Here is a 24,288-nt window from a genome sequence, read left to right on the forward strand (position 1 = left end):
CAACGGCTATGGATTAATAAGTCCGACTGGGACGAAACAATAACTGGCGAAATTGCACATCAATGGCATTCGTTTGCCAATGCCTTATCTTCTATATTAAATACTGGTAACATTGGTTTGACTTTTGAATTTTAATCTTTGTCAATTGTCAAATGTCAAAAACGTCAAAGCTTTCGTTAATGTCAAAATAGTAGTCACTGTGGAGGAGATGATTGTTTGTTTGTGAAAAAACTTGTTAGAAAGTATGTTTATGGTGGATAATAATCAGAATTTTTAATATTTTTAAAATAGTTTGTACCTGAGAAAAAATAGCATATCCCCATTCCTTATCACTGTAGTGCTATTTGTCTCGTATAGTAGTTAGCCTTGAAGTGCATGTCAACTAAATGAGTGTTGTTTATTTAATATTTTAGCGATATTACTTGTAATTTCTCGATTATATGGCTCTGATGTTTTACTTATGTTTTGTGAAAAATTGGAAGAGGCATGTTTTACCTACGTATTCGGGAGAAAAGTGCTGGTTTAGTAGTACTCAGCTGGACTTGCCTGGCTGTTTTATGTTCTGCGTCTACAGCGCCCTGCGACAAAACACGCAGAGTTTTCACGGATCCGAGTGGCATAATCACCGATGGACCCAGCAACTCAAACTATACACAAGTCAGTTAGCCAATACACAGTATAGTACACGAATAAGCTGTAAACATTTTGTACAATCTGTTTTCTTTTTAGGACTCGCATTGCGAATGGCTTATTAAAGCTGCCAACAAGAGTCAGTACATAACTCTTAGTTTTATTCGTATGGGCACGGAATGCTCATATGATTATGTGTTTGTTTACGATGGAGATTCATTTGATGCTCCCTTGCTGGGAAGTTTCAGTGGAAAGACTGAACCACAGAATGTCACTGCTTCTAGTGGATTTGTAAGTAAACCTTTAACTCTACTTTATGTAGAACACAACAAGAATAACTTTCATAAACTGTTTAAAATGGACACCGTTTAGATTAATAAAATACTAATATAATAATTCCTTTCAGATGTTAATTCTGCTGTACAGTGACACTAATTATGTGCTGGATGGGTTTCGAGCTACATATGCCATTCACAATTGCCCCAACAATTGTACTGGACGCGGGCTGTGTATGTCCAATAAGTGTTTTTGTGTTGGCACCTGGGGCGGTCCAGACTGTAGCTTAGAGTTGTGTCCAAATGGGTGTTCTGGAAATGGACAGTGTAAAGGAGATGGATGTATTTGTAAGAAAGGGTAAGAAATAATGTAAATACTAGAAGCATTAAAGCTGTATAGTTTCAATTAGCTAATATCTTAGGCAATTAAGAACAACAGCAACAACTAGCAAATAGATAATTACTAAAACTGTAGGCATTTCTATTGTTTGCTTGTGTATTATATGAATCTTGAATCAACTCTTGTCTTGTTGCTCTGAAAAACTGCATTAGGTATTGTTCAATCAAGGCAAAGAATAACATTAAAAGTATTTTTGTAATTACTGGCCAGTATTGTTTTTAATGTAAGAATTACTAGAACTTTATTAATACTGGATAAAAAATATTTTTAATTTAAAAATTTCCTAAGATCGTAAAATACATAAAGACTCGGAAATTTTTACACCTCATAAAAACTGGTTTTGTGAATTTGGATCAACATCTCTATGTTATTATTTACTCGGAGCATTGTTGTACATACGAATTGTTTTATTTTCAGCTACTCCGGTAGTGCTTGCTCATTAAAGACTAATGATAAAGAAGGGAACAGTTGGCACTGGTTATCTCACACGGAGAGTGGTATGAGTAAGAGGGCAGCTCACACTGCTGTCTACGTCAACCATACCGATAGTTTGTATGTTTTTGGAGGATATGATCTAAATAGGGTTTTAGGATTATTAGAGATTTATAAGTAAGTATGAAAACTATTTTAGTATGTTCATAATTGTTAAAAAAGATGATGAACTAAAATATTTTATATCCTCCTGCAGATTTTCTACTAGTCAATGGCGTGATGAAAATGGTAAGGTTTTACGCCGGTTTCCTACTAATGAAGAACTTGATAAGTCTTTGTTAACCCTTTTTACAAAGGTTTGTATCCCTTTTATTAATATGGACTTAATGACAGTGTAGTATTTTAACATGGTACTATATCTTTTGTTTGTTTTCACAGGGAAATCTAGATGGTAGTTGGCATATTGGAAATAGAAGCTCATTATTTAATTTGCTACTGAATTCGTTTTCGCATAATGATAAAACATCGCTGCCGCTCATGTACACGCATTCCTCCACGCCATATTCTGAGAGTTACCTGCAGTTCACTGATCGGCCAGAACTGTTGAACTATGCAAAATCCAACTCATCAAAGCCCGAGCCGAGGTATGGGCATGCGGCCTGTGCCTATGATGCTGGGTTCATATTGTACGGTGGGAAGCTGTCAGATGGGAGTCTGTCCTCGGAGCTGTGGTACTACGACGCGCTACTGAACTCGTGGACGCTGAGGGCAGTCAATTCTTCGTTCACTCCACCCGGCCTCACGCGGCATACACTGACTGCTGTTGGTAATGACTTGTACCTGTTTGGTGGGAGCACCGTCGACGGAGAGTTCTCTTCGAGGTATGTCAATATTTACATGAATATTATTAGTAATTATAATATTCTCTTATGTCTTTGAAGCATCTCCTTAGCATGATTTACTTTTCATAATATTTATGGTTTTGAGGTGTCTCAATACCTGTTCAATCTTCTTTAGTTGAAACAGGTCTCTTCAAAGATTTTATTAACATTTGCATAAACAATATTGTTCATAAATTAGAAGTGAAGTTTTATAACGTCGAAAACTGGTTATTCTTAATAACTCGTTAGGCTACTTATTAATTGCCATATTTTAGTTATTATAACTATAATTAAGGCATCACATGCATGTTTATGTACGTGTGCCAATATGTATTGTATTTAGGTATTCGTTTTTCGAACTAAGATTTTAGAATGATTTAAATTAGCATGTAAATTTTATTCAAACACTAAATATTCATAAATTCAAATTCATATAAAATAGGTATTATTATCAAGACGTCTGATACCAAATATACCATGAGCACAATGGTGTTTGTAATCAATTAATGTATGATGATTGATGCACTCGATAATTCAAAATCAGGTCACGTCACACGTGTTATAAATGTTATTTAAAAATGCAGTCGTATTAAACGAACGCCAATTTCCGAAAAAGCAAGAATAGTCTTTACCAGTGTGATTCGTAGATACAAGCGATGCCGTCTTTCATTGTCACCACATTGTCACCGATACTTATTCTAATCCAGGCCTTTCCATAATATTGACCTATGATGGAATGGACCACTACAAACGATTACGAACGCGTCTGAATGCGTAGGATACTTATTTGTCCATGATTGCTCATGACTCATGAGTCATGATCGACATCGATTGTGCATACTACAGATCTTTGCAATCATCGTGGCAAACATGGTTATTGGTTATCCATTATAATTTATACCCCAACATGGGTGAGTCTTCATGATAGTGCTCTCGACTGCGAGGCATAAAATCTGACGAAAAACGACGTGGGCGGGATTAAATTGACGACATTTTGAACTAATAAGCGCCAATTGTAGTCGTTGAAGAAAGTCTGCAGTATCATCATCATTATTTTCAATCGCGACGAGTCATTTGATGGCATGAATAAGAATGATTTCCGCGTGCAGCCTTCTGCTCAGTCAAGGTCTAGACTTTAGAATCATAATCTTGACAGTGACCTTAGATTTTGAGTTGTTTTGCTGTAATTGCATTTTAATAGACATAGGTAGCAAACTGTCGCACTAAAAATTCCACTTTATCATCACCGTCTAGTATTTAAAGTTATTGATTAAAAGTAAGTGGTAATTGTAAGTCTTGTTTCCGCGTAGTAATTGCCGTAGATAATTGTATTGTAATGGTTAACCTTTATCAATATTGCGTGTATACTTCAGTTTCCTCTTTATATAAGAGAATTGCATGATATAAAAATACTATTCCCAAACAGAAATTATTTCTATGCACTCTTGTGCGGTAGGTAGTGCAATCAATACTCAATTAAAGTTATCGAGTTTTAACCTTGATGTGAAGTAACTCGACTAAGGTTTTTTCGACATTGTAGGTAATAAGGGTTTTTAAAACCGGATCTGCATGATAGTCGGAAGCTGAGCGCAACTTATCAACCTTTCGCAATTTTTTTCTGACTACATAATATAATTACTAGTACTACATAATATAATAACTTTAAAGTGCCATCAAATCGATTTATATGCACTTGATGGAACTATCATAATATTATTTGGTCGAGTATCGAGATACCGTCGAGGTTGACAAAACCCGATGGAAATATGTAGGTCTGCCAAAGAATCAATGTATTGCTAATTATCTGAACATTTTAAAAATAACCTAAACATCATAACAATAGAGTGCATTTTCCAGCTTATACAAGATATCCCTGGGTTCTGCGAGCACGGAGTACTGGGAGCGGGTGGCGGCGCGCGGCGGCAAGGAGCTGGACGTGCGCGTGGTGGCGCACACCGCCGTCTACCACCACCAGTCCAACTCGATACTGGTCTATGGGGGGGTGGTCGCCAGTGTTGCCCGGTAATTGACTCCTGCAAAAGATAATGCTGACGCGACTTGAGCACGGAGAACAGAGTGCTTAGTTAATATATTCGCTAGTTTTAATAGGAAAGTTAGATGTCAAAAATGTATGGGATTTGATATTTGACGCATCGCTAAATGTCGGCGCTTGCGATGCGTTATGTCAAATCCCATTTTTGGCCAACTAAGCACTTTGACTAAGCACTCTGAAGTCTAATTATTATAGTAAATATTTAGTATGTTTATTACATTATGATCCTGTAACCTATTGAGTGTTGTCTTTGCCGCTCATGACGAGTATATGATGTAGGCACACGCGCTAGCGCACTTTTTATATGCCGTGGAAAACAATGTCATTGTAGCTTGGGGTTTCTTTATGTATATTTTATTAGTTAACTAGCTGTCCCGTCAAACGTTTCTTTGTATTTCGCCCGTAACATTGTGACACGAGAATTTTATATATAAGATATAACTTTACTTTCATATTTTTACAACTCATATCTTTGTATCTAATCGTAAGAAAAAACATTCACAATTTTTAACCTCGTCGCGGGCAGTACGACCTATTACGTAAGGTACTATCAGAGACGTTCACTCCCTAGGCAGATGGCGGGCCTAAATTATTTGGTCGCGGTTTATGTCAAACCCATCCGACCGATCACAGCTAACAATATTGACCAAACCACGTAGATTCGTCAACTGCCTGGGAATCAATTTCCTCGATGGTACATAGCTGCATTACGAATATTAATTCATACATATTTTGCAGATTTTCGAAGCTGTCAGACCGCATGTTCGCGTTCGACCTGGAGCACAAGCACTGGAGCGAGATCCACTACCCGCGCGCGCACCTGCGGGACACCTACGTGCCGCGCGAGAGGGCCTTCCACACCGCCACCATTGTCGGTAAGCTCTGGAAGGTTCTAGCACTTTCTACGGCAGAGTTCTCGTTGACAGATGTGACTTTTAGACTTAAGGTACAAGTTGGAAGCCGGCTACATGAAGTTGCAGCAGACGACGTGTCGTCGCGACACTACTATGGTTTTTATGAATAAGTGTCGCTAGCTGCGGAGCGTATTTCATAGAAATACGTAGAAACCAGTATGTCGCGACGACACGTCGTCTGCGGTTGCTTCAGGTCGTCCGCTGCCAACCGGCACCTTTACGAGTACTAATACTAATTGTCATCTGTTAAGCGAGTTTAGTATCAGACATGAACAAAACATTGTAGAAGTGAAATGTCTAGCCTGATAGAGTGTATATTTTTATTAGTACGGGTTGTTTTGTTCGCATAGTATGTTATAACATTTTTTGTCGGTCAAGCAAACAAAAATGTATTCACATGGAACATATCAAATCGCCTTAGAATATAAAATGTAACACAAAGCGAATCAAAACTTAAAACTGTATAAAATCTTTTCTTGTCTCTACAAGTTTATGGAAAATGCAAATGAGTGTGTGTTCTCCTATGATTCGCAACATAATCACCTTTATCCTCGACTTTTTTGGCGCAACAAAGTTTTATTTAAATATTCATAATCCGCGTGACGTAAACCATTTGCCAATAATAACAAATCAACATTTTAAATAAGGTACTCTAATTTGGTCCGGGTTTTGTACCGAGTTGAGTAGGGTCAAAACGATTTAAAAATAATAACAATGCTTGCCTTAAGTGTTTTAATTACAAATATGTAGATCTCTTTGATGCAAAAGCGAGATAAAGTAAAGAAAAAGAGAGATAGACAGTTTGAAAATAGCACAAGACAATGGGGATTGTCCATTTTTTTTTAATTTTGCTCATTACAAAAACATTTCGAGGAATAAGGTCAGTGATCGTTTTTCTGTACATAAACGAAAAAAAATACCCATTTGTTACTTATATTGTTGAACAAATATGTTTAACCTTTGTTTGACCTTCAATGGCGGTAAATTAGCAATAAATTCGACCAACATTACGTTTCGAACTTTTGGTAAGCTTCACGTATCATCTTTCACATACTTGCATTTGACGAACCAGCCATTATAAATAAGATGGAAAGGAAATTTAAAACATACTGCAGAGGTTCAATTAGCCGCCGATGATGACGTCAGAGCGAAACTTAAAAAAAATATTGAGAAAAAACTAGCCAATGAAATTCAAAATTATTTAATTTATATTCTTAAAATACCCTATTTTAACAAAAAAAAATTTAAAAAGTACATACGTGATTTTTTTTGGACAATGCCCATTAGTAACGTATGAGTAAACCTTTACATAAACTATGGTTATTTTTTAAATTCCACAATTGTGTTTGTCGTGAACATAGTAAAATCAGGGGGGTGTCACTCCGCCGTTCCGCCGCCGAGCTACAAGTACATACGAGACTCCCCGACGTCGGGCCTCGGGGCGATTCAATGGTTGCCACGAGTACGAACTGACTCGTGGCGCACGCGCGCGCCTCTTACGCAGTGTCATATTTTAATTGGCAAAACTTATCAAAAAAAAAAAAAAAATACTCCATTGCAGCCGATTGTTGGGACAATGAAAAAAAAGGCAAATTTATTTTCATATCTACTGTCATGGTACCTAAATCTATGACAATAATAATATTATTAAATATACACAAAATGTTTTATACTTTATTATAATAAATAATTATGCTTATTTAAAATAGGTGGTAGGTGGTAGCTGCATATACTTACATTATACATAATAATATAATCCATACCTAATTAGTAATTACCTACATCAAAAGAAAATCAGGTGTCGTGTCTGTGTAAACTGATTTATGGCGGCTCTCGACATAGGCGAACGCGTTGGCCAACGCGTCTGCAGACGCGTTGGCCCAATGTGTAGAACGGGCGTTCGCGCGTTGGCCGTAGGTATTTAGACGTTGGCCGACGCGTCTGCGAGCTTGCCGCGCGGGTCGGAAATGTCGGCAAAGATCAAAGGACATTTGTCGCAAGCTTCGTGCTCCATCCACACATAGGCCGCGCGATCAGTTCGCCCGGAGTTATAGGTTTTGATAATTATAATAATATGTAATAATTTTTATATGTAATAATTAAACAAATATTATGTAGGTAATAAAATAATTACTTATATTATTTTAATATTATAAAATATTATTTAAAAGTGAGTTTATTTTTTTGTTTGTTACGTTTTCTCGCTTTTTATTTATTTATTTCGAGAATACCCTTTAAAAACTTTTTCTTGTCCACATTTACAAAGTAATTATAAGCTGTGAATAAATATACAGCTGCAGCTGTTAGCGACTTAACATCCATTTTGAATCCGTCCGCACATTGGCGCGATCCAAAGCATACTGAACGACCTTCCTATGTGTGGATTACTCACAAACACCGTTGCAAGCGCACTGCCAACGCGTCTGCAGACGCGTTGGCCAACGCGTTCGCCTATGTCGAGAGCCGCCAATCGAGAGCCGCCATAACAGTTTCCGTATGTATTACCTTGCGTGGTATTTATACTTATTTGATTTTGACAACCCTATTTTCGGAATATAGTCAACAACACACGCAAGGTGTGAAATAAACTCGACCTTCGCTCGGAGCCAGAGAGCTCAATATCGGCTGCTCGCGTACGGTCCGTTGTTAATAATACTTATGTAGGCACATAAATCGGCGGCATTTGTGAACATCAAAGCAGTGAGACTTCTGTACTTGTACTATTATCTATTCTGTGGTAAAATACGTATTAAGTAGGTATTATTATGGTTTTCCTTGTTTAAGCAAGGTGCAAATTCGACAGATGTTCTTTCGAGATTGTGCCATATTGTCAAACGGGTTATGCCTTGATCTTGAGAGTCATTTCCCATATGACTTGAATGTTGTAGATAAACAACAATTATTATGGACAGGTCAACGCCTTCATACAATTATCATCAGCTTAAAGTCATAAAGGCCATTTTACAAAGATTTGCCAGCAACATGATTTAATCAGACAACCTGCCCTTCTTTCGGCCATAGTTAAATGGAAAGAAAATAAATTGCCAATTTAATTATGCAAAGAACCTGTCAACGAAATCGGCAAGTCCACTAATTAGTGGTCAAGGCCTGATCCGTGGTTCCGCGTCGACTGACCCGCGCACAGTACAAAGGCCGCGGCAATTACCTGCGCGCGCGCAAACAAAACTCGGCAAAATGAGATTACAATTTACAATGATTTATAGTCCATTGTCAAGGATATTGAAATTAAACTTCTTATGTAGCGAATACTTTGGTCTGTGGTTATAAAAAGTCATCATTCTTATTGCAATGAATGAAACCGATTTAAGTATACAGTAACTATGAATTTATTATTAAAATATTTTAAGTACAAACATTAGGTACATGATTAAAATTAAACTAATAATAAACAAAAAACAACAAATGGAAACTTTAACCCCATAGTCATAAAAATATTTACTCTGCGTTTCAAGGTCATTTGTCTGCCTAGTGCCTAGTGACTTGTCCAATATTATGTCAGAAAATTAAAAGCAGATCCTTTTAATAAAATATTTTTTTTGTCGCAGGAAACTACTTGATAGTATTCGGGGGGTATTCCCATCGTCACAACAGGGAAGAGATATGCTACGACGGCCAGATGTACCTCTACCACCTGGGATGCCACTCCTGGATCCCCCTGGACGTCCTGGGGAAGACGAGGAAGTACTACCCGAAGAAGCAGGGAGTGTTCGCCCACGCCGCCGCGCTCAAACCCCCGTCCACTTTGCTCATTGTTGGCGGTTACCATGGCAACGTAAACGGTGGGTTCTGTTAAAAGTTAAGTTAGTGTCTAAACACACTATGCCGAATTTTCGCGGCGGATATTCGGCTTGATTCCGCCTGCAATGTATTTTAAATTACCGATGATGTGTCATCGGTAATTTAAAATACATTTGGAATTTCGGCATGGTGTGCCGAAATTCCGTCCGTTATATTGTATGCGTTTGACATTGCTGACGTAATCATGCGGAATTTCCGCCGCGGAAATTCGGCATAGTGTGTTTAGACACTACGCGACCTCAACATGTTGGCGCATGATGGAAAAACGTTAGTAATGTTTACAAACTCAGAGATAATTTTAAATTCATATTTGCCTAAGCCTTGAGATTGCCCATGGCCGACGTCGACTGTGCACAAACAGCTACTCAATCATAGTGGCAACTGGCAATCATTGTTATTCGTTATCACCCATCGTGAAGAGGGCAACATCTATGGCATGAGATAGGAAACTTCATTTAAGTTTATAGAAGCCTTGTATATGTTTGAGTCAAATTATTTATTCAATAAAATTACAAAAATTTTTTTTTGCTCGTTCAGCACTGCTACTCGACCTCTATATAAGGGACATACACACCCTAAAGTTTTATCATTTTGTTTTGTCACACCTTGTGTAAACATAGTATAGATAGACGTTTTATTGGTATGCTATATCACCTGATGTACGTAGGCGACCTGCTGGCGTACGTGGTGCCGAGCTGGCACGCGGGCATCACGGCGAAGGACCCGGAGTCGGCGTGCCCGCGACACCGCTCGCAGCCCGAGTGTCTCGCAGACCCCGAGTGCGGGTGGTGCTCCGCTGATGATGTATGTTGTTGTTTTTCAGTCAATGGATTTTAAAAGAGCCCATTCACGGCAGTCCGCCGGCTTATGTAGGATAGTGAATGGTGTCGTAAGCCTGCATGGCGGCCGGCCTGCGACACCATTCACAATCCTGCATAAGCCGGCGGACTGCAATGCAGGATAGTGAATGGGCCACTTTAGTGACCGATTGAGTAATATTGTATATGTGTTATATGCTGCGCGAAACACCTTATGATGCGTAATAACTACCAATTACGTGTCACAGACTTATCGCTAATAATATATAGTTCTACTTGTTAATAAATTGTAACTTCCAATAGCGTGTCTCCAATCTTCATTGACGTCCACCTGCCCCGCCTGAGCGGGGCAGGTTCCCTTTGGAACTAAAAAACTGCGTAGCTTTGCATAGTGATCTTAAAATTGTGCGCGATATACCTGGATTGTCAATTATGGTAGTAATTTTATTATTTTAATTGATCCCTTGCGTAAGTGCCGGATAGCCTATCCGGCACTTATAAGTAACTGCCCCTTATTAATGAATGTCTTCCAGATATGCTACGGTCGCACAGTGGGATCGAATTGCACCACGAATCTCCAATCCCTCCGCTGCGGCGGTATTTGCCCAGCGCTGGGCGACTGCCACTCCTGCCTCATTCACGGCCCACCGCTGAGCCGGAACAGCTCGCGGACGCCGCTCACCTCGGTCAGCACTAAGCTCGGCCTGTACCAGTGCAGCTGGTGCGTCCAGAACGCCCGCTGCCACCATAAGGATGGTAGGTTATTGACAATATAATTATCCTGTATATTTTATATATAATATATTAAAATACTTTAGGGTACTAGTACTAATTTGGTCGCATTATGTAAAACTCAGACGACAGATCACAACTAATATTTAATTGACATACTCAACCAGATGACGTCAACTGCCTATAAATGAATCAATTTATTCGATGGTACGTGTTCACACCCTAAAGTATCTGCAATTTACTCTCTCAGCGCTGCTATTTTCACAGTTTTCTCTGTACAGGGAACTCGTACACACCCCAAAGTATCACCAATTTGTTTTACTACATCATGTATAATATTATGGTTGACCCGTTATATTTAATTATTATTAGGGTCTCAATATAATATAATATGAAAGAAGTAGTAGTTACCGTTTGATACTGAGTCATTCATTATAATAATATATGTTTTTCCGTTTTATTACAAAATGTAATTTTATATGAACAGATAAGTTTATTAGTGAACATATACACTTTAAAATATAAAAAAAAAAAAAACATTACTTGGTATAGGATATCTGCTTAATTGCTCACATTTTTATCGTTTGACACTTTAATGAAAAATACTTAATGTCTGCTCATCTCGTTTATCTTTATTACTAAAATAAAAGCATCGCTTTATAGCAGTTTCATATTTTTATTATATTCTTAATTAGCGCATCTCACATAAAAGCCGTTTTGATGAGATCGCTAATGTGATAAGAACGAGTTTTGTTTTCGTTTATTTCAATGTCTACAAAAATATAATAACTTTTTTGTGGGATTTTCGGCATAAACAAAATTACTTTCATAACATAACAATGCGGGTATTTCAGATAACTACGGTGTGTGCGGCGAGGACACGCCGTCGGAGTCGCCCGGGTGGTGGGGGGCGACGGGCGTGGAGGTGACGGAGCCGGACATGTGCAAGGTGCTGGACAAGCGGCCCGGCCTCACCTTCCTGCGGTACCAGCAGCCCGCCGATTGGAACCACCCCGACGGCGTGCTCGTCGTCAACGCCACCACCGTCGACTGGGGCACCGGCGGCGGTAGCAACCACATATTCAGCGGCTCCAGCGAAGCCAAGCTCAGGGGCTGGCTGCACATCCCGACCAACTGGAACGGAACGGGAGAAACTTTACACCTCTGCGCCGGATACTCCAACCTATCTCTGAGCTTGGGCGACAACCCCGAGCCGATCGCCAACTTGACCGCTCAGCCGTCCGCCTGCTCGCCCGTCGAGTGGCCGCTCCTCAACCCCGGCCGGCTCTCCGTGGACATGTACGCCAACGACTCCCTGCACACCGGCCTCTACCCCTCCCACCACCACGCCAAGATGGAGCTGCTGCATAACAAGTCCCAGGAGAGTGCCAAGGTTACTAATCTTATAACTAGTAGTAATTTTTTTAAAACTATTTGACTTATTCGCAAGCAACAGTAACTACTTAAAGAAATGGCTTGAAGCATTAAGTAAATAAGCGGGTATTTGCTCAGTTCCTAACTTTATGATGTTTTATTTCGTTGTATTATTAAGTGCAAATATTTTTTTTATAAATTACTAAATTTTTTTTAGGTTTTCACGTTCGAATTTCTGGAGCCTTACTCCAACGGTGAGTGCTCGAACTACGACAACTGCCTGCTGTGTCTGTCGGACGCCGCGTGCGGCTGGTGCGAGGTGACGAATCGATGCGAGCAGAGGGACGTCGATGAAAAAGTCGCGTGCGCGAACGACGGGGAGTGGAGATATCTGACGCTACAGCCGGCGGCCTGCCCGAACTGCTCCAACTACATCAGCTGCGAGCGCTGCGTGTCGGGCAACTACTGCGAGTGGTGGGCGGACGAGGCGCGGTGCGCGCGGCGTGGGCGCGCGTCCGGCGCCATCGTGGACGCCACCGAGTGCCCCGCGCCCTGCCGCATGCGCCTCGACTGCGAGCACTGCCTGGACGAGCGCGGCCGCTGCGTCTGGTGCGAGGCCACGCGCCAGTGCTTCAGCTTCAGCGTCTACACCAGCGAGTACCAGTTCGGTCTCTGTCGCGAGTGGCTGGACCGAGCGTCGTCCCCGACCGACGAGGCCGCCCGCAAGTCCGGCCAGTGCAAGTCCTGCCAGGCCCACGTGCAGTGCTCGACGTGCCTCCGGAGCATGGGGTGCGGCTGGTGCCACTCTCACGGCAACCCGATCAACGGCGTCTGCACCGAGGGCGACTTCACGCGGTCGCACGTGGACTGCGCCTCGCTGCTGAACGTGTCCTCGACCGACGCCGGGTGGGCGTACGCGCAGTGCCCCGACGTCGACGAGTGCGGGCTCGGCCTGCACGACTGCCACGAGCACGCCATCTGCAACAACACGCACGGCTCCTACACGTGCAAGTGCAAGCAAGGGTACATCGGCGACGGGAAGAAGATCTGCATGCGGACCTGCTACAACAACTGCATCCACGGCTACTGCCTGGGCCCGCCCCAGTACAAGTGCCACTGCGACCTCGGCTGGACGGGCGCCGACTGTTCCATCAACTGCGGCTGCCACAACCACTCGACGTGCAAGACGGGCGTGGGGCGCTGCGACGAGTGCCAGGACTGGACCGAAGGCGAGTTTTGCGAGTCTTGCAAGCCCGGCAGCCACGGAAACGCCACCACGGGGCAGGGCTGCCGGCGCTGTGACTGTAACGACCACGGCGACGAGAGCCGCGGCGTTTGCGACGTCACCACCGGCGACTGCATCTGCAAAGACAACACCGAGGGCCAGAACTGCGAGCGCTGTAAGCCCAAGTTCTACGGTGACCCGCGACACGGCGGCCGATGCTACTACCAGTGTGAGCCTCGAGGGATGTTGAACGCCTCGCAGACGGAAGGAATCGGGTCGTTCAAATCGGACCCGGACGTGACTACGTTGGGACCGGCCAAGGAATGCCTATGGATCATATCATCGGAGGGCATAAAAGATGCGATCATTCAATTCACAGTCAATGCGACTACGTTTAATGTTCCCTGCGAGCAGAATGCGGTCTACGTTTACGACGGTCTGGGCGGCGTCCCCGATCTCACGAACAATCAGCAGAGCCAGCTACTAGGTGTTTTCTGTAACGGGGCTTCGTCGGGGGTGGTGGAGGCTCGAAGTGGAAACTTGACAGTTCACTACAAGCAGAGCCAGCCCGATCAAGGTTTCGAGGGTGTTTACAATGTGCTGGCGTGCGAGAGCTACTGCTCGTGGCCGAGAGTGTGCAACAACAGGCACTGCGTGTGCCGCGACGGCTACGGCGGCTTCGATTGTGACGTGGAAATCTGCCGGAACAACTGCAGCATGCATCTCAACGGAGGAGTCTGCGACACCAATTACGGCCGATGTCTTTGCAGCGAGGGCTTCGGCGGGGACGACTGTTCTATTAAGCTCGACAAATCGCAGCTCGTGTTCACGGAACTGTTCAATTCAGACTTTCTATCGGACGGCCTGGATCATCTGAGAAAGACGCTGCCGAGGTTCGGGCACAGTTTAGTAGCGGACAGACGAGGCTTGTGGATGTTCGGCGGCTACTCGCTCTCCCACGGTCCGTTGAACGACATCAGATTTTACGATACCAAAAACAACACGTGGATGCAGGTGACGGTCGAGGCCACCCCCGACGCCAAGATGCCCGAGGGTCGATATTTTCACGCGGCGGAAATCTACCACTCCAAGCAAAACATCTACATCTATGGCGGCCTCAGTTTGCAAGACAAATCAGGTGATAACAAGACTTTGCAGGACTTCTGGCAGTTTAGCCTCAAGGAGCAGAGGTGGAGCCAGATAAAGAGCAAAGAGGAGAACCCCCCGCCGCTCGCGGGGCACACGCTGACGATGCAAAAGTACCAGGACTACGAGAGTCTCGTGCTCATCGGCGGGTTCTCGTTGGAGGAGGGCTTCATGTCGGACATGTGGGAGTTCGACTTAGACCACAACAAGTGGATCAAATTGGTCTGCACCGGTGCTAAGCCCGTGGGGCTAATCGGCCACAGCACCGTCTATCACGCTCCCTCCCAGAGCCTGTACGTATTCGGGGGCATTATGTACACGTACAATGGAACGATGATATCGAATAAGTTGTTCTCCTTCCATTATCCCACCAAGAGTTGGAGCGAACTCCCAGTCTTTCCATCATTAAATAATCCCTACGAAAATCTGCCGAGAGCTTCATTCCTACATTCTGCGGTGACTACGAACGATTACATGATAGTGTTCGGCGGCAGGACGGTGCCGGACAAAAGATCAAACTCACTGGTGGCCTACATTTACAAATGTAATCAATGGGTCAAACTTTCCAAAGGTATGGTATATCAAATACAATTACGCTTTTTAATAACGATGATGCATATAAAATAACATCGTAATATTATTTTATATGTATCATCTTCGAACATAAAAAAAGCGCATTATAATGTTTTCACCTTAATTTTTGATAAAACCAAGAATAAAAGTAGATATTGGAACGTTTTTAAAACACAAAGTGACTTTACTCCTGTTTTGCTGCATTCTTTTTTAAATTTTTCATATAATAATACAAAAGTGACGCCACCAACAGCTTTTGCTTCCAAAAAACATTTCATTTGAAACCAATAAAGTTTTGCATTATAAATGTTTTTTAATTTTTGACATAGTAGTGACTAGTGGTATTTTCTTACTTAACATTAAATAAATATAAACCATAGTAAAAAGTGCTGCATCTTCCTTATTACATATTGTCTATTATTATATGATAATTAACACAACATTTTTTTTTCAAGGAACAAGTGTATTAGATCATCCACCTCCTCGCACAATGGCGCACGCAATGGCCATAGACATGGAGTCGGAGAGCGATTGGAACGTGTACATCGTCGGCGGGTGGACGGGTAGCGCGAACTGTCAAGTGACTAGGATCACCTTACCGGACGACCTGTGCTCCTTATGGAGTAGCAGTAAGATGGAGTGTCGCAGCCACATGGGCTGCAGCTTCTGCAGTACAGGAGACTACACAAAATGTTACTCTGTCGATAAGCCCGGCTGCGAAGGCAGCGACAGAATTTCGACAAACGCCGGCTCTGCCTGTGACGCGGAATTGATATCGCGTCGATCCTGCGAGAACTTTACAACCTGCACGTCTTGCCTCGCCGCCTGGCCTATGTATCCTGAAGAAAAACCCGCATGTAGATGGTGTGAAACTTGCGCTGCTGGAGTTGGTATGTAAAATTTGAAATCAACTTTTTTATTGAAAAGTATCAATTTAGCTAAATTGTGTTGCTGTACATAAATATGCTACTTTTTAAATGGTTTCTTCATCTGTTCACAGGCGAATGTGTACCTACAGATGAGTCCTGTACAAGTATAAAGTGTAACGCTGGCACTAGATATATCAGCAACTCGGAGCAGTGCCCCGAACTCAGATGTGTATATTCTGATTGTGACAAATGTATTACGAACCAGTGCGCGTGGACCAGACTTGCAGATAGAACAGGTATAATAATAGGGATTTCTTTACAAATAACCCACTTATAAGTTATATTAGGAGTTTTTTTTGTTCTTTTTTCGTCTTATAATTTTAAAACGATTCTCATTGCAGCCCAAATGACAACCATAACAGAAGACCCGAACGTTCTATACAACTGGACGTGTGCGACCACCGAGGAGCCGGGGCGAGCCAACGTCTACTTGCGAGCCGTCACTTTGAAACTAGGTCACAACACTTTCGCGATCAACAAGGACGAGTGCCCCGTCAAGTGTCACCACTACACCGACTGTCAGACGTGTCTCAGCTCGGAAGGGGCGGAGGGCGGGGCCAGCGAGTGCCACTGGGCGAGCTACATAGGGACGTGCATATCGCCCGCGTACCAGCCGCTATACTGCGCGGGTGGGACGTGCGGGCTGGTTCTGACAAAAGCGGATAAAAACAAGTGTCCCGCACCATGTAATACTTTCGAGCAGTGCTCGGAATGTTTGCACCACTCGCACTGCGGCTGGTGCGCGGTAGACGGTGCGAACGGCGAGGGAGTTTGCACGGAGGGCTCTATAGACTCGCCTCTGGACTACCTCACCCGCACCACCTGCGCCGCGGTCTACACCGGCGCGCGCGATGCCAACAACACAGACGACACGTTCTCGTGGCACTACACGAGATGTCCACCGGAAAATGAGTGCGAAAACAATCACCACCAGTGCAAAGCGGATTCAGAGGTAAGAATCTTAAATCATTTTTTTTATGCACATATCCCCTATTATTAAAAATATTTATAGTTTTTGCGTTATATGATGATATGGGTGACAGTTCTCATATTCCTTGCTACGGTTTTTTACAAGATAACAAAAAAAAAAAACAAAATGTAATAAATTATAGTTTGTGCGTTTTATGATGATATGCGTGACGCATTATAATTGACAATAGTAGGTAAGTTACCTAACAAAAATTAATCGATAATTTAAAAATATCGAATCACTTCGTAAAGGAATTGCAATCGAAATTATCGATTTCGTACTGACATTTCAGTGGTGCCGGCGATTGAAGATGGCCGCCCTTTTTAATCGATTTGATTTCGATTCAACAGAGTCAATCTCTATTGACATATTAAGTTCCGTTTCATGCATCTAACATTTTTCAAATGTTTTCGTAACAATAATTTTATACTCCTATTTCACAGTTAATATTTATAATTTTATATTAATAAGTTCGCATTCAGCAACTTTTCATTTTTATTCATTTACAATTATAGGAAACATTTGTTTTTGTAGATAGAATTTAATTTATTACATTTTGATTTTTTTGTTTTCTTGTAAAAAAACCCGTAGCAAGGAATATGAAAACTGTCACCCATATCATCTTAAAACGCACAAACTATATATTCCATCCACAAAAATAAATGTATCCTATAATTGTAAATGAATAAAAATGAAAAGTTGCTAAATGCTAACTTACTAATACAAAATTATAAATATTAACTGTGAAATAGGAGTATAAAATTATTGTTACGAAAATATTTGAAAAATGTCAAATGAATGAAACGGAACCTATGCCGATAGAGATTGACACTGTTGAATCGAAATCAAATCGATAAAAAGGGCGGCCATCTAAAATCGCCGGCGCCACTGAAATGTCAGTACGAAATCGATAATTTCGATTGCAGTTCCTTTAGGAAGTGATTCGATATTTTTAAATTATCGATTAATTTTTGTTAGGTAACTTCCCTACTATTGTCAATTATAATGTGTCACGCATATCATCTTAAAACGCACAAACTATAGAGAAATCGAACGAGAGCGGACCTTGAATGTTTGTTGCGTGAATATTTTTATTAGTATGATGGTATGTAATTTGCTTTCAATGACTGCACCATAATAAGCGTGTATTTTTCTTGTCCAATTACATCTATCATCTATGTATAATGTATATTCTGCATTTTCATATCAAATAAATTACAAAATATAAATAAATTAAAATGTCGTTAATACAATACATACCTAACTCGTTTGCAGAATTTGATAGTGTTATTTGTATGTAGGTATGCCATGACCTGCCGTTCGGATACGAGTGTGTGTGTGGGTCTGGCCACAAGCGGCAGGGCGGGGTCTGCGCGGCGGTGTGTACGCAGGGCTGCGTGCGCGGCGCGTGCGTGCAGCCCAACGTGTGCCGCTGCGACTTCGGATACGTCGGCGCTAACTGCACCATACAGTGTCAGTGCAACGGACACGCGCACTGCGAGGGGCCGGATAAGCTGGATCAGTGCATCGAGTGTCATAACAATACTATGGTAACGTTTTTGACATATTAAAGTGATTTTTGACAAAAATAGTTAACACCTTTTGTCGTAAAAATGTTAACTTATTAAAAGATATACAAAGCTTTAATTTGAGATTATTATACTGTGTAGGAACACAGTAATGTTAATAGGAATTAAAAATAATAAAACCGTACGACGTTATTTAACTTAACGTGTTACTAGATTTTACTCTTCGATATTATTTGCAGGGAAGCCAATGCGAGAAGTGCAAGCCGAACTTTGTCGGCGACCCAACGGACAACGGGCAGTGTATCCCGTGTTCTGTGTTCTGTCACGGTCACACGAGCTCGTGCGCCAACGACGGCGACATCTCGCAGCTGCCCCGCGACCTCAGCAGCGCCGACCTGGAGGAGTATTACAGGGAGGGCTCGGCCAAGGCGCGCTGTCTGAGGTGCGCCAACAACACAGACGGACCGCGCTGCGAGCGATGCATCGAGGGATACTTCCGAGGATCCGAGGACTTCAGAGACCCGTGTAGGCCGTACGTATTTATGTTTGGCTATGTATTGCTGTGGAACAAGTATGTTAGTTCTTTCAATATCGTTTATTTGTTAAGGAATTAACATGATATAGAAAAAACATACAACTAACTTTAGTGCCTTAGTTTATTATAGGCCCGTATTTTTGGTCAGTACTTAAGAAGCGCCTCGGCCTCAAGGCGCGGTTCGCCTCTGTGATTGGTCCAAATTTTGACAGCCAACCAATCACAGAGCCTGAACCGTTCCTTGGGGGAGAGCGCAGGCGCGTGCGCACTGTCCAGTTCATTTACAATACGAAATATACGCCCGACCACGTGGTGTGGTGTGGTTGTGGTACGTGTGGGTTAGCTCTAAGAGTCCTTCCAAACTGTCACGTGAATTAATACAGATGCGAGTGTCACGGTCACGGCGACACGTGTGACCCCGTGACGGGCGAGAAGTGCAACTGCGGCAACAACACGGAGAGCGACGCGTCGTGCGCGGCCGGTGGCAAGAACTCCGCCGCCGAGTGCTGGCGCAACCAGTGCGTCAAGTGCCGCGACCTGTACATGGGCGACCCGCGCAACGGACACCAGTGCTACAAGACCCTCAACATCGAGAACAAGCTGTGCTTCGACGGCAAGTCTATAGGTATTTTTTTAGATGAAGTAAAAAATTGAAACGCGTGAAGTCACAAATAGAGGGTTCTTAATTTACTAGAGATCGCCCAATGGTCGAAATTTATTATATATTTTTCAACTCTTGTCTCTGGGACTCAGCTGATCTCAGACTAGCCGTGTAAGCATTGTCTAATAGTATCTAAGATTCAAAAAAAAAAAAACTATAATCCATTTTCAATTTGTCAACTTGTTGTCAACAGACTTCAACCATAAATAAAAGAGTAAAATTCGTATGTATAGCCTTTCACTCAAAAATCTGTCATTTACCTAGTGTGTGTGTTGTAGTGTGTTTAATGTTTTATTTGTTTTAAAAATGTATGATAAAAGCATAATTTCAAAATAATATCACTACTACTTATAATAATAATACTCCTTCACCATATAAACTATAACTGTACAAAATTTCATTCACCTACGTTTCCCCATTTTTCGTCAAAAGGGATACAAAGTTTTTGGCTCACGTATTAATATATAGATAGACTTTTTGATACCCGACTTCGCCGTTAAGGATGTCATTTTGTATGGGTTATTTGAGTGTATGTAAATTTTAGCGTAATATTAATTTATTTTACGTGAACGATTACTTTTCAGACGAATGCAAGATCAAGCCGCGTCCGCTGTACCCCGGGCAGACGGTGTTCGTGGCGATCAACCCACGCTATATGAACGTGGACATCCGCGTAATGGTGGACGTGACGCAGGGCGCCGTCGACCTCTACATGAGCCCCAACGACAGCTCGTTCGTCGTGTCCGTCAACTCCAGCACCGGCGCGCACGCCGTCGAGCTCGACCCCTCCTACTACAAGCACGAGCCTTTCCGCCGCATGCCGTCCTTCGACGACCACGTCCCCGAGCGCAGCCGCACCACCTGGTACCACGACAAGACCGAGTACGCGCTCGCCGACTACACCGCCAAGGACCTGGCCACCTACGTCACCGTGGACAAGCGGAACATCCTCCTGCGGGTGCGGAACCTCCGCAACCGCCTGGTGCTCACGCTGCCGCAGAACGTGCACGACCTCACGCACACCAAGTTCTACCTGATAGTGCGCGCGCGCTCCTCCGACGAAGGCGCGGCCGGCTTCGGCGTGGTGTTCTTCCGCCAGGACCAGCTGCACATAGACCTGTTCGTGTTCTTCTCCGTGTTCTTCTCGTGCTTCTTCCTGTTTTTGGCCGCGTGCGTCGTCGCGTGGAAGGCGAAGCAGGCCGCCGACGTGCGACGAGCGAGACGAAGACACGTAGTTGAGGTACGTATCTACGAGTACTATATAATGGACTCGCAGATCATATTATTATAGTATTTTTACTCATTTAAACACAGTTAAAACATATTATTTTTAACCAAATTAAAATTTACGTAACTTTCGTATACAGATGCTGCACATGGCGAAGCGGCCGTTCGCGGCGGTGCGCGTGGTGGTGGGCGGGGCGGCGCTGCGGCGCGACCTGCGCCCCGTCGCCATCGAGCCCACGGCAGACGCGCGCGCCGCCGTCACCACCGTGCTCGTCAGGTATGTCGTTCGTTAATTTATCATTAAAATTAAAATATGCGTTAACTTGATATAACGTAGTTGATTGATCCTTCATCACTATTAAAATATTATCGTAATGTTGCATAATTATTATAACAATTGATTGAAACGTATGAAATGACAGGTTGCCGGGCGGCAGTCGCGCGCCCGTGCGCATGTCTCTGGCGTCCGCTCTGGTACTGGTCGCGCGCGCCCCGCCCCGCCCCCGCCCGCGCGCCTTGCGCCCGCACTCGCCCCGCCCCAACCGCCGCCAACACTCGTAGACACGACAACATTCAATCTTATGACGTGGCAGTTAAAGTTTACTTTTAATTAATCGTTTGCTCCTACTTGATTCGAGTATCAGCAGATTTAGTTCTACAAAGTGTTGCCGCTTTTGACCTAGGCGTAAATAAAACCGACGGATGACAATAGTTGTATAGAATATTTATTAATACAATCGATGAATAATAATATTATTATTGAGAGTGCTCTAGACTAGAGAAATATTGCTGAACGTATTAGTTCTGATCTAAAGTAGAGTAGTGTATAGTCTGTCAAAAAGTGAATAAATTAAAAGGGGGCAACATCGTAGTTCCATCCCTTTCAAATCAATCTACCTAATAAAAAAGAGATGACATTACGATGTTGCCACTTTTTAATTTCTTCACTTTTATGACAGACTATAATTAACGATTACTCCTGCCATATTTACCTAAAATATATTTGCAGCTATTACAATTAAAATTTATTTTTAATTATTCATATTATTTACTAGAATAATATACATATTTATAATAGAAAAACATTAGAATGCAAAATTGTGAGATATAGGTATAATAGCGGCCATCTTGAAATATACTTTTTTGCCGATAAAATAATATTGTATGAAATACCCAAAAAGGGATACGTATTTTAAAAATTAGATAAATTTACGGAATTGCGTAAAGAGACGCGGAAAAAATATATCGTTATTTAGTTCTTATAATAAAAAACCAAGCTTTGGAGCTGCAAAAATGTACCTTTTGCTTAACAAATTGAGTATTTGCTATGTTGCCATTTCATTATTATTAGTACAAAATATACCTTTGATATTTTGTGTTTGTGCCGTCACATAAACACACATGTGTGTAAAATATCTCAATGTATTAGAATTTAATACATAGTAAAATATATTTTTTGAAAATAACAATAAACATCATAGGTAGTGAAATGTATAATTTTGTTCGAATATATTTAATAAGTGTCTGTTGTGTTACTAATTCAAGTTATCGACTTGAACCGCACAAAGCATAGCTACTAGCTAGGTAATAAATATTTTATTACGCTTAAGTTGCGGTTTTTGCTATGTATCATAATTTGAAGTCAAAGTAGAGAAAAAAAAAGGTTTTCGATAACAGTTAAAATAGGCGAGTAGTTATTTTCAATTTTAAAATAATTTGCAATTTAATATTGTTACAAATTACTTAGAATATACCAACAATATAACTGTAATAATTTACCTATAAAAGACATGTTATGCTTATAACGAAAGCGCAATCCGCCTATATTTCTTTTCAACTTTAAAAAATCAAGATTTTATGCCGTACGTATATATGATGCTTTATGTTTGAATCTCCGAATCTATTGGCAATTATGACTTTTTGTGCAATATGTATGGTGTTGCTATGTTCCTTTTTGTAATAAGGCGTGTGGGGTGGTTAAAGAATAAGAATCAATTTTTCATAAAATTCTCACGAGTCTCAAGCTCAAATATTAATGTATCATTAACTTCTTCTCATTATACTCCTTTATGTTGTAATATTATTATTCTTATTTGTAAGATATTGTATTCATTTTTCCATAGTCTAGACCAGTGACTTTCAAGAATATTTTTTGTGTTTAACAATATGGCAATTTAGTTGTCCAATACTATGGAGTATGGGTGGATAGATGGATAAAAAAAATCTCAATTCAGCTCTTACCTATCTTAAAGTTAGGTTCAGGGTGCAGTAGTGTAGCTGTTAAAATTCTATGAAAATAAAGGTCTATATTATTATTTCTAGAATAACAATTTGTAAGTTATTGTAATGATTACATTATTTACAATTATCTCATAAACAAAAGCTCAAATGAAATAAGCACAATCTCGTCATCAAATGAATTCAAATTATGTTGGTATAGGATTTGAATCTATATAATCGTCAGTCTAGAGGTGTTGACTCTCGCAGCGGAGGAGCTTACAAACTTTATTTTTATTAAAATAAGGTTTAGATACAGAAAGCATTTCCGATAAAAAATATTGATATGTTTTATACACGATACTCTGTATAAACATATTAGTATTGTATTACACTGTATAAAACACACAATACTTACAACAGGGATAAATTATGGAAAAAGCCTAATGGTACTTGTTAAAATAAAAATGATTTCGTGCGCAAGAGAAAGCCACAAAAAATACTAAGTATTTCGGTATTCACGTGTACCTATGGGTTTTACGACTACAAGCTATCACATCTATAACGACGATAATACTATGTAGATTTTATATTATTGTTTGATAAATAAATATATTTATTTTAGCTATAATCATATTGAGTAGAATGCTTTTGCATAAAATTAATTATTATTGAAGCATGATTATAATAATTATGGTCTGTGCATAATTTATTTGCTCATCAAGAATAAGCAGTATTGCAGAACCGCTTAATGTAAGATGAAGTTTTTGTAAAATCATGTTGAATATGTAGTATAATTTAAGAATTTAAATAATGAACTATTAGGCATAATTATGTAAGTACTGATTTTTTTTGTAAGTAATTAAGTTATATGTGATCAAATTGTGTACCTTTCGAAGGTTCAAAAGTCCAGATATACATTCCATTGTAAATCTTTGTAAATACATA

At 41.3% G+C, this 24,288-nt stretch overlaps 1 protein-coding gene across 2 annotated transcripts; it reads left to right on the top strand.

Annotated features, from left to right (window-relative positions):
• Window positions 1-201: 201 nt before the first annotated feature.
• Window positions 202-21,969, top strand: LOC121731906 (multiple epidermal growth factor-like domains protein 8). 2 transcript variants are annotated; one of them, XM_042121629.1, is made up of 22 exons: window positions 202-657; window positions 730-921; window positions 1,037-1,263; window positions 1,723-1,914; window positions 1,994-2,093; window positions 2,176-2,618; window positions 4,476-4,640; window positions 5,410-5,546; window positions 9,152-9,385; window positions 10,072-10,208; window positions 10,756-10,978; window positions 11,809-12,347; window positions 12,546-15,270; window positions 15,728-16,162; window positions 16,273-16,437; window positions 16,543-17,153; window positions 18,473-18,721; window positions 18,940-19,232; window positions 19,619-19,860; window positions 20,481-21,136; window positions 21,264-21,400; window positions 21,546-21,969. In XM_042121629.1, exons 1-22 carry the CDS (start codon window positions 487-489, stop codon window positions 21,682-21,684), a joined length of 8,412 nt encoding a protein of 2,803 aa, XP_041977563.1. In that variant the 5' UTR covers window positions 202-486; the 3' UTR covers window positions 21,685-21,969. The 2 variants fall into 2 exon arrangements, with proteins under 2 accessions (XP_041977563.1, XP_041977639.1); XM_042121705.1 differs by having other exon boundaries at window positions 19,619-19,848.
• Window positions 21,970-24,288: the final 2,319 nt, after the last annotated feature.

This window comes from Aricia agestis, chromosome 1, assembly GCF_905147365.1.
Source record: "Aricia agestis chromosome 1, ilAriAges1.1, whole genome shotgun sequence".
Classification (NCBI taxonomy): domain Eukaryota; kingdom Metazoa; phylum Arthropoda; class Insecta; order Lepidoptera; family Lycaenidae; genus Aricia; species Aricia agestis.

Coding starts and splice junctions, on each gene's coding strand:
- LOC121731906 (XM_042121629.1), top strand. CDS start 487: ATGTTTTACCTACGTATTCGGGAGAAAAGTGCTGGTTTAGTAGTACTC. Junction 15,271..15,727: donor ATGGGTCAAACTTTCCAAAG/GTATGGTATATC, acceptor TTTTTTTTCAAG/GAACAAGTGTATTAGATCAT. Junction 17,154..18,472: donor AGTGCAAAGCGGATTCAGAG/GTAAGAATCTTA, acceptor ATTTGTATGTAG/GTATGCCATGACCTGCCGTT.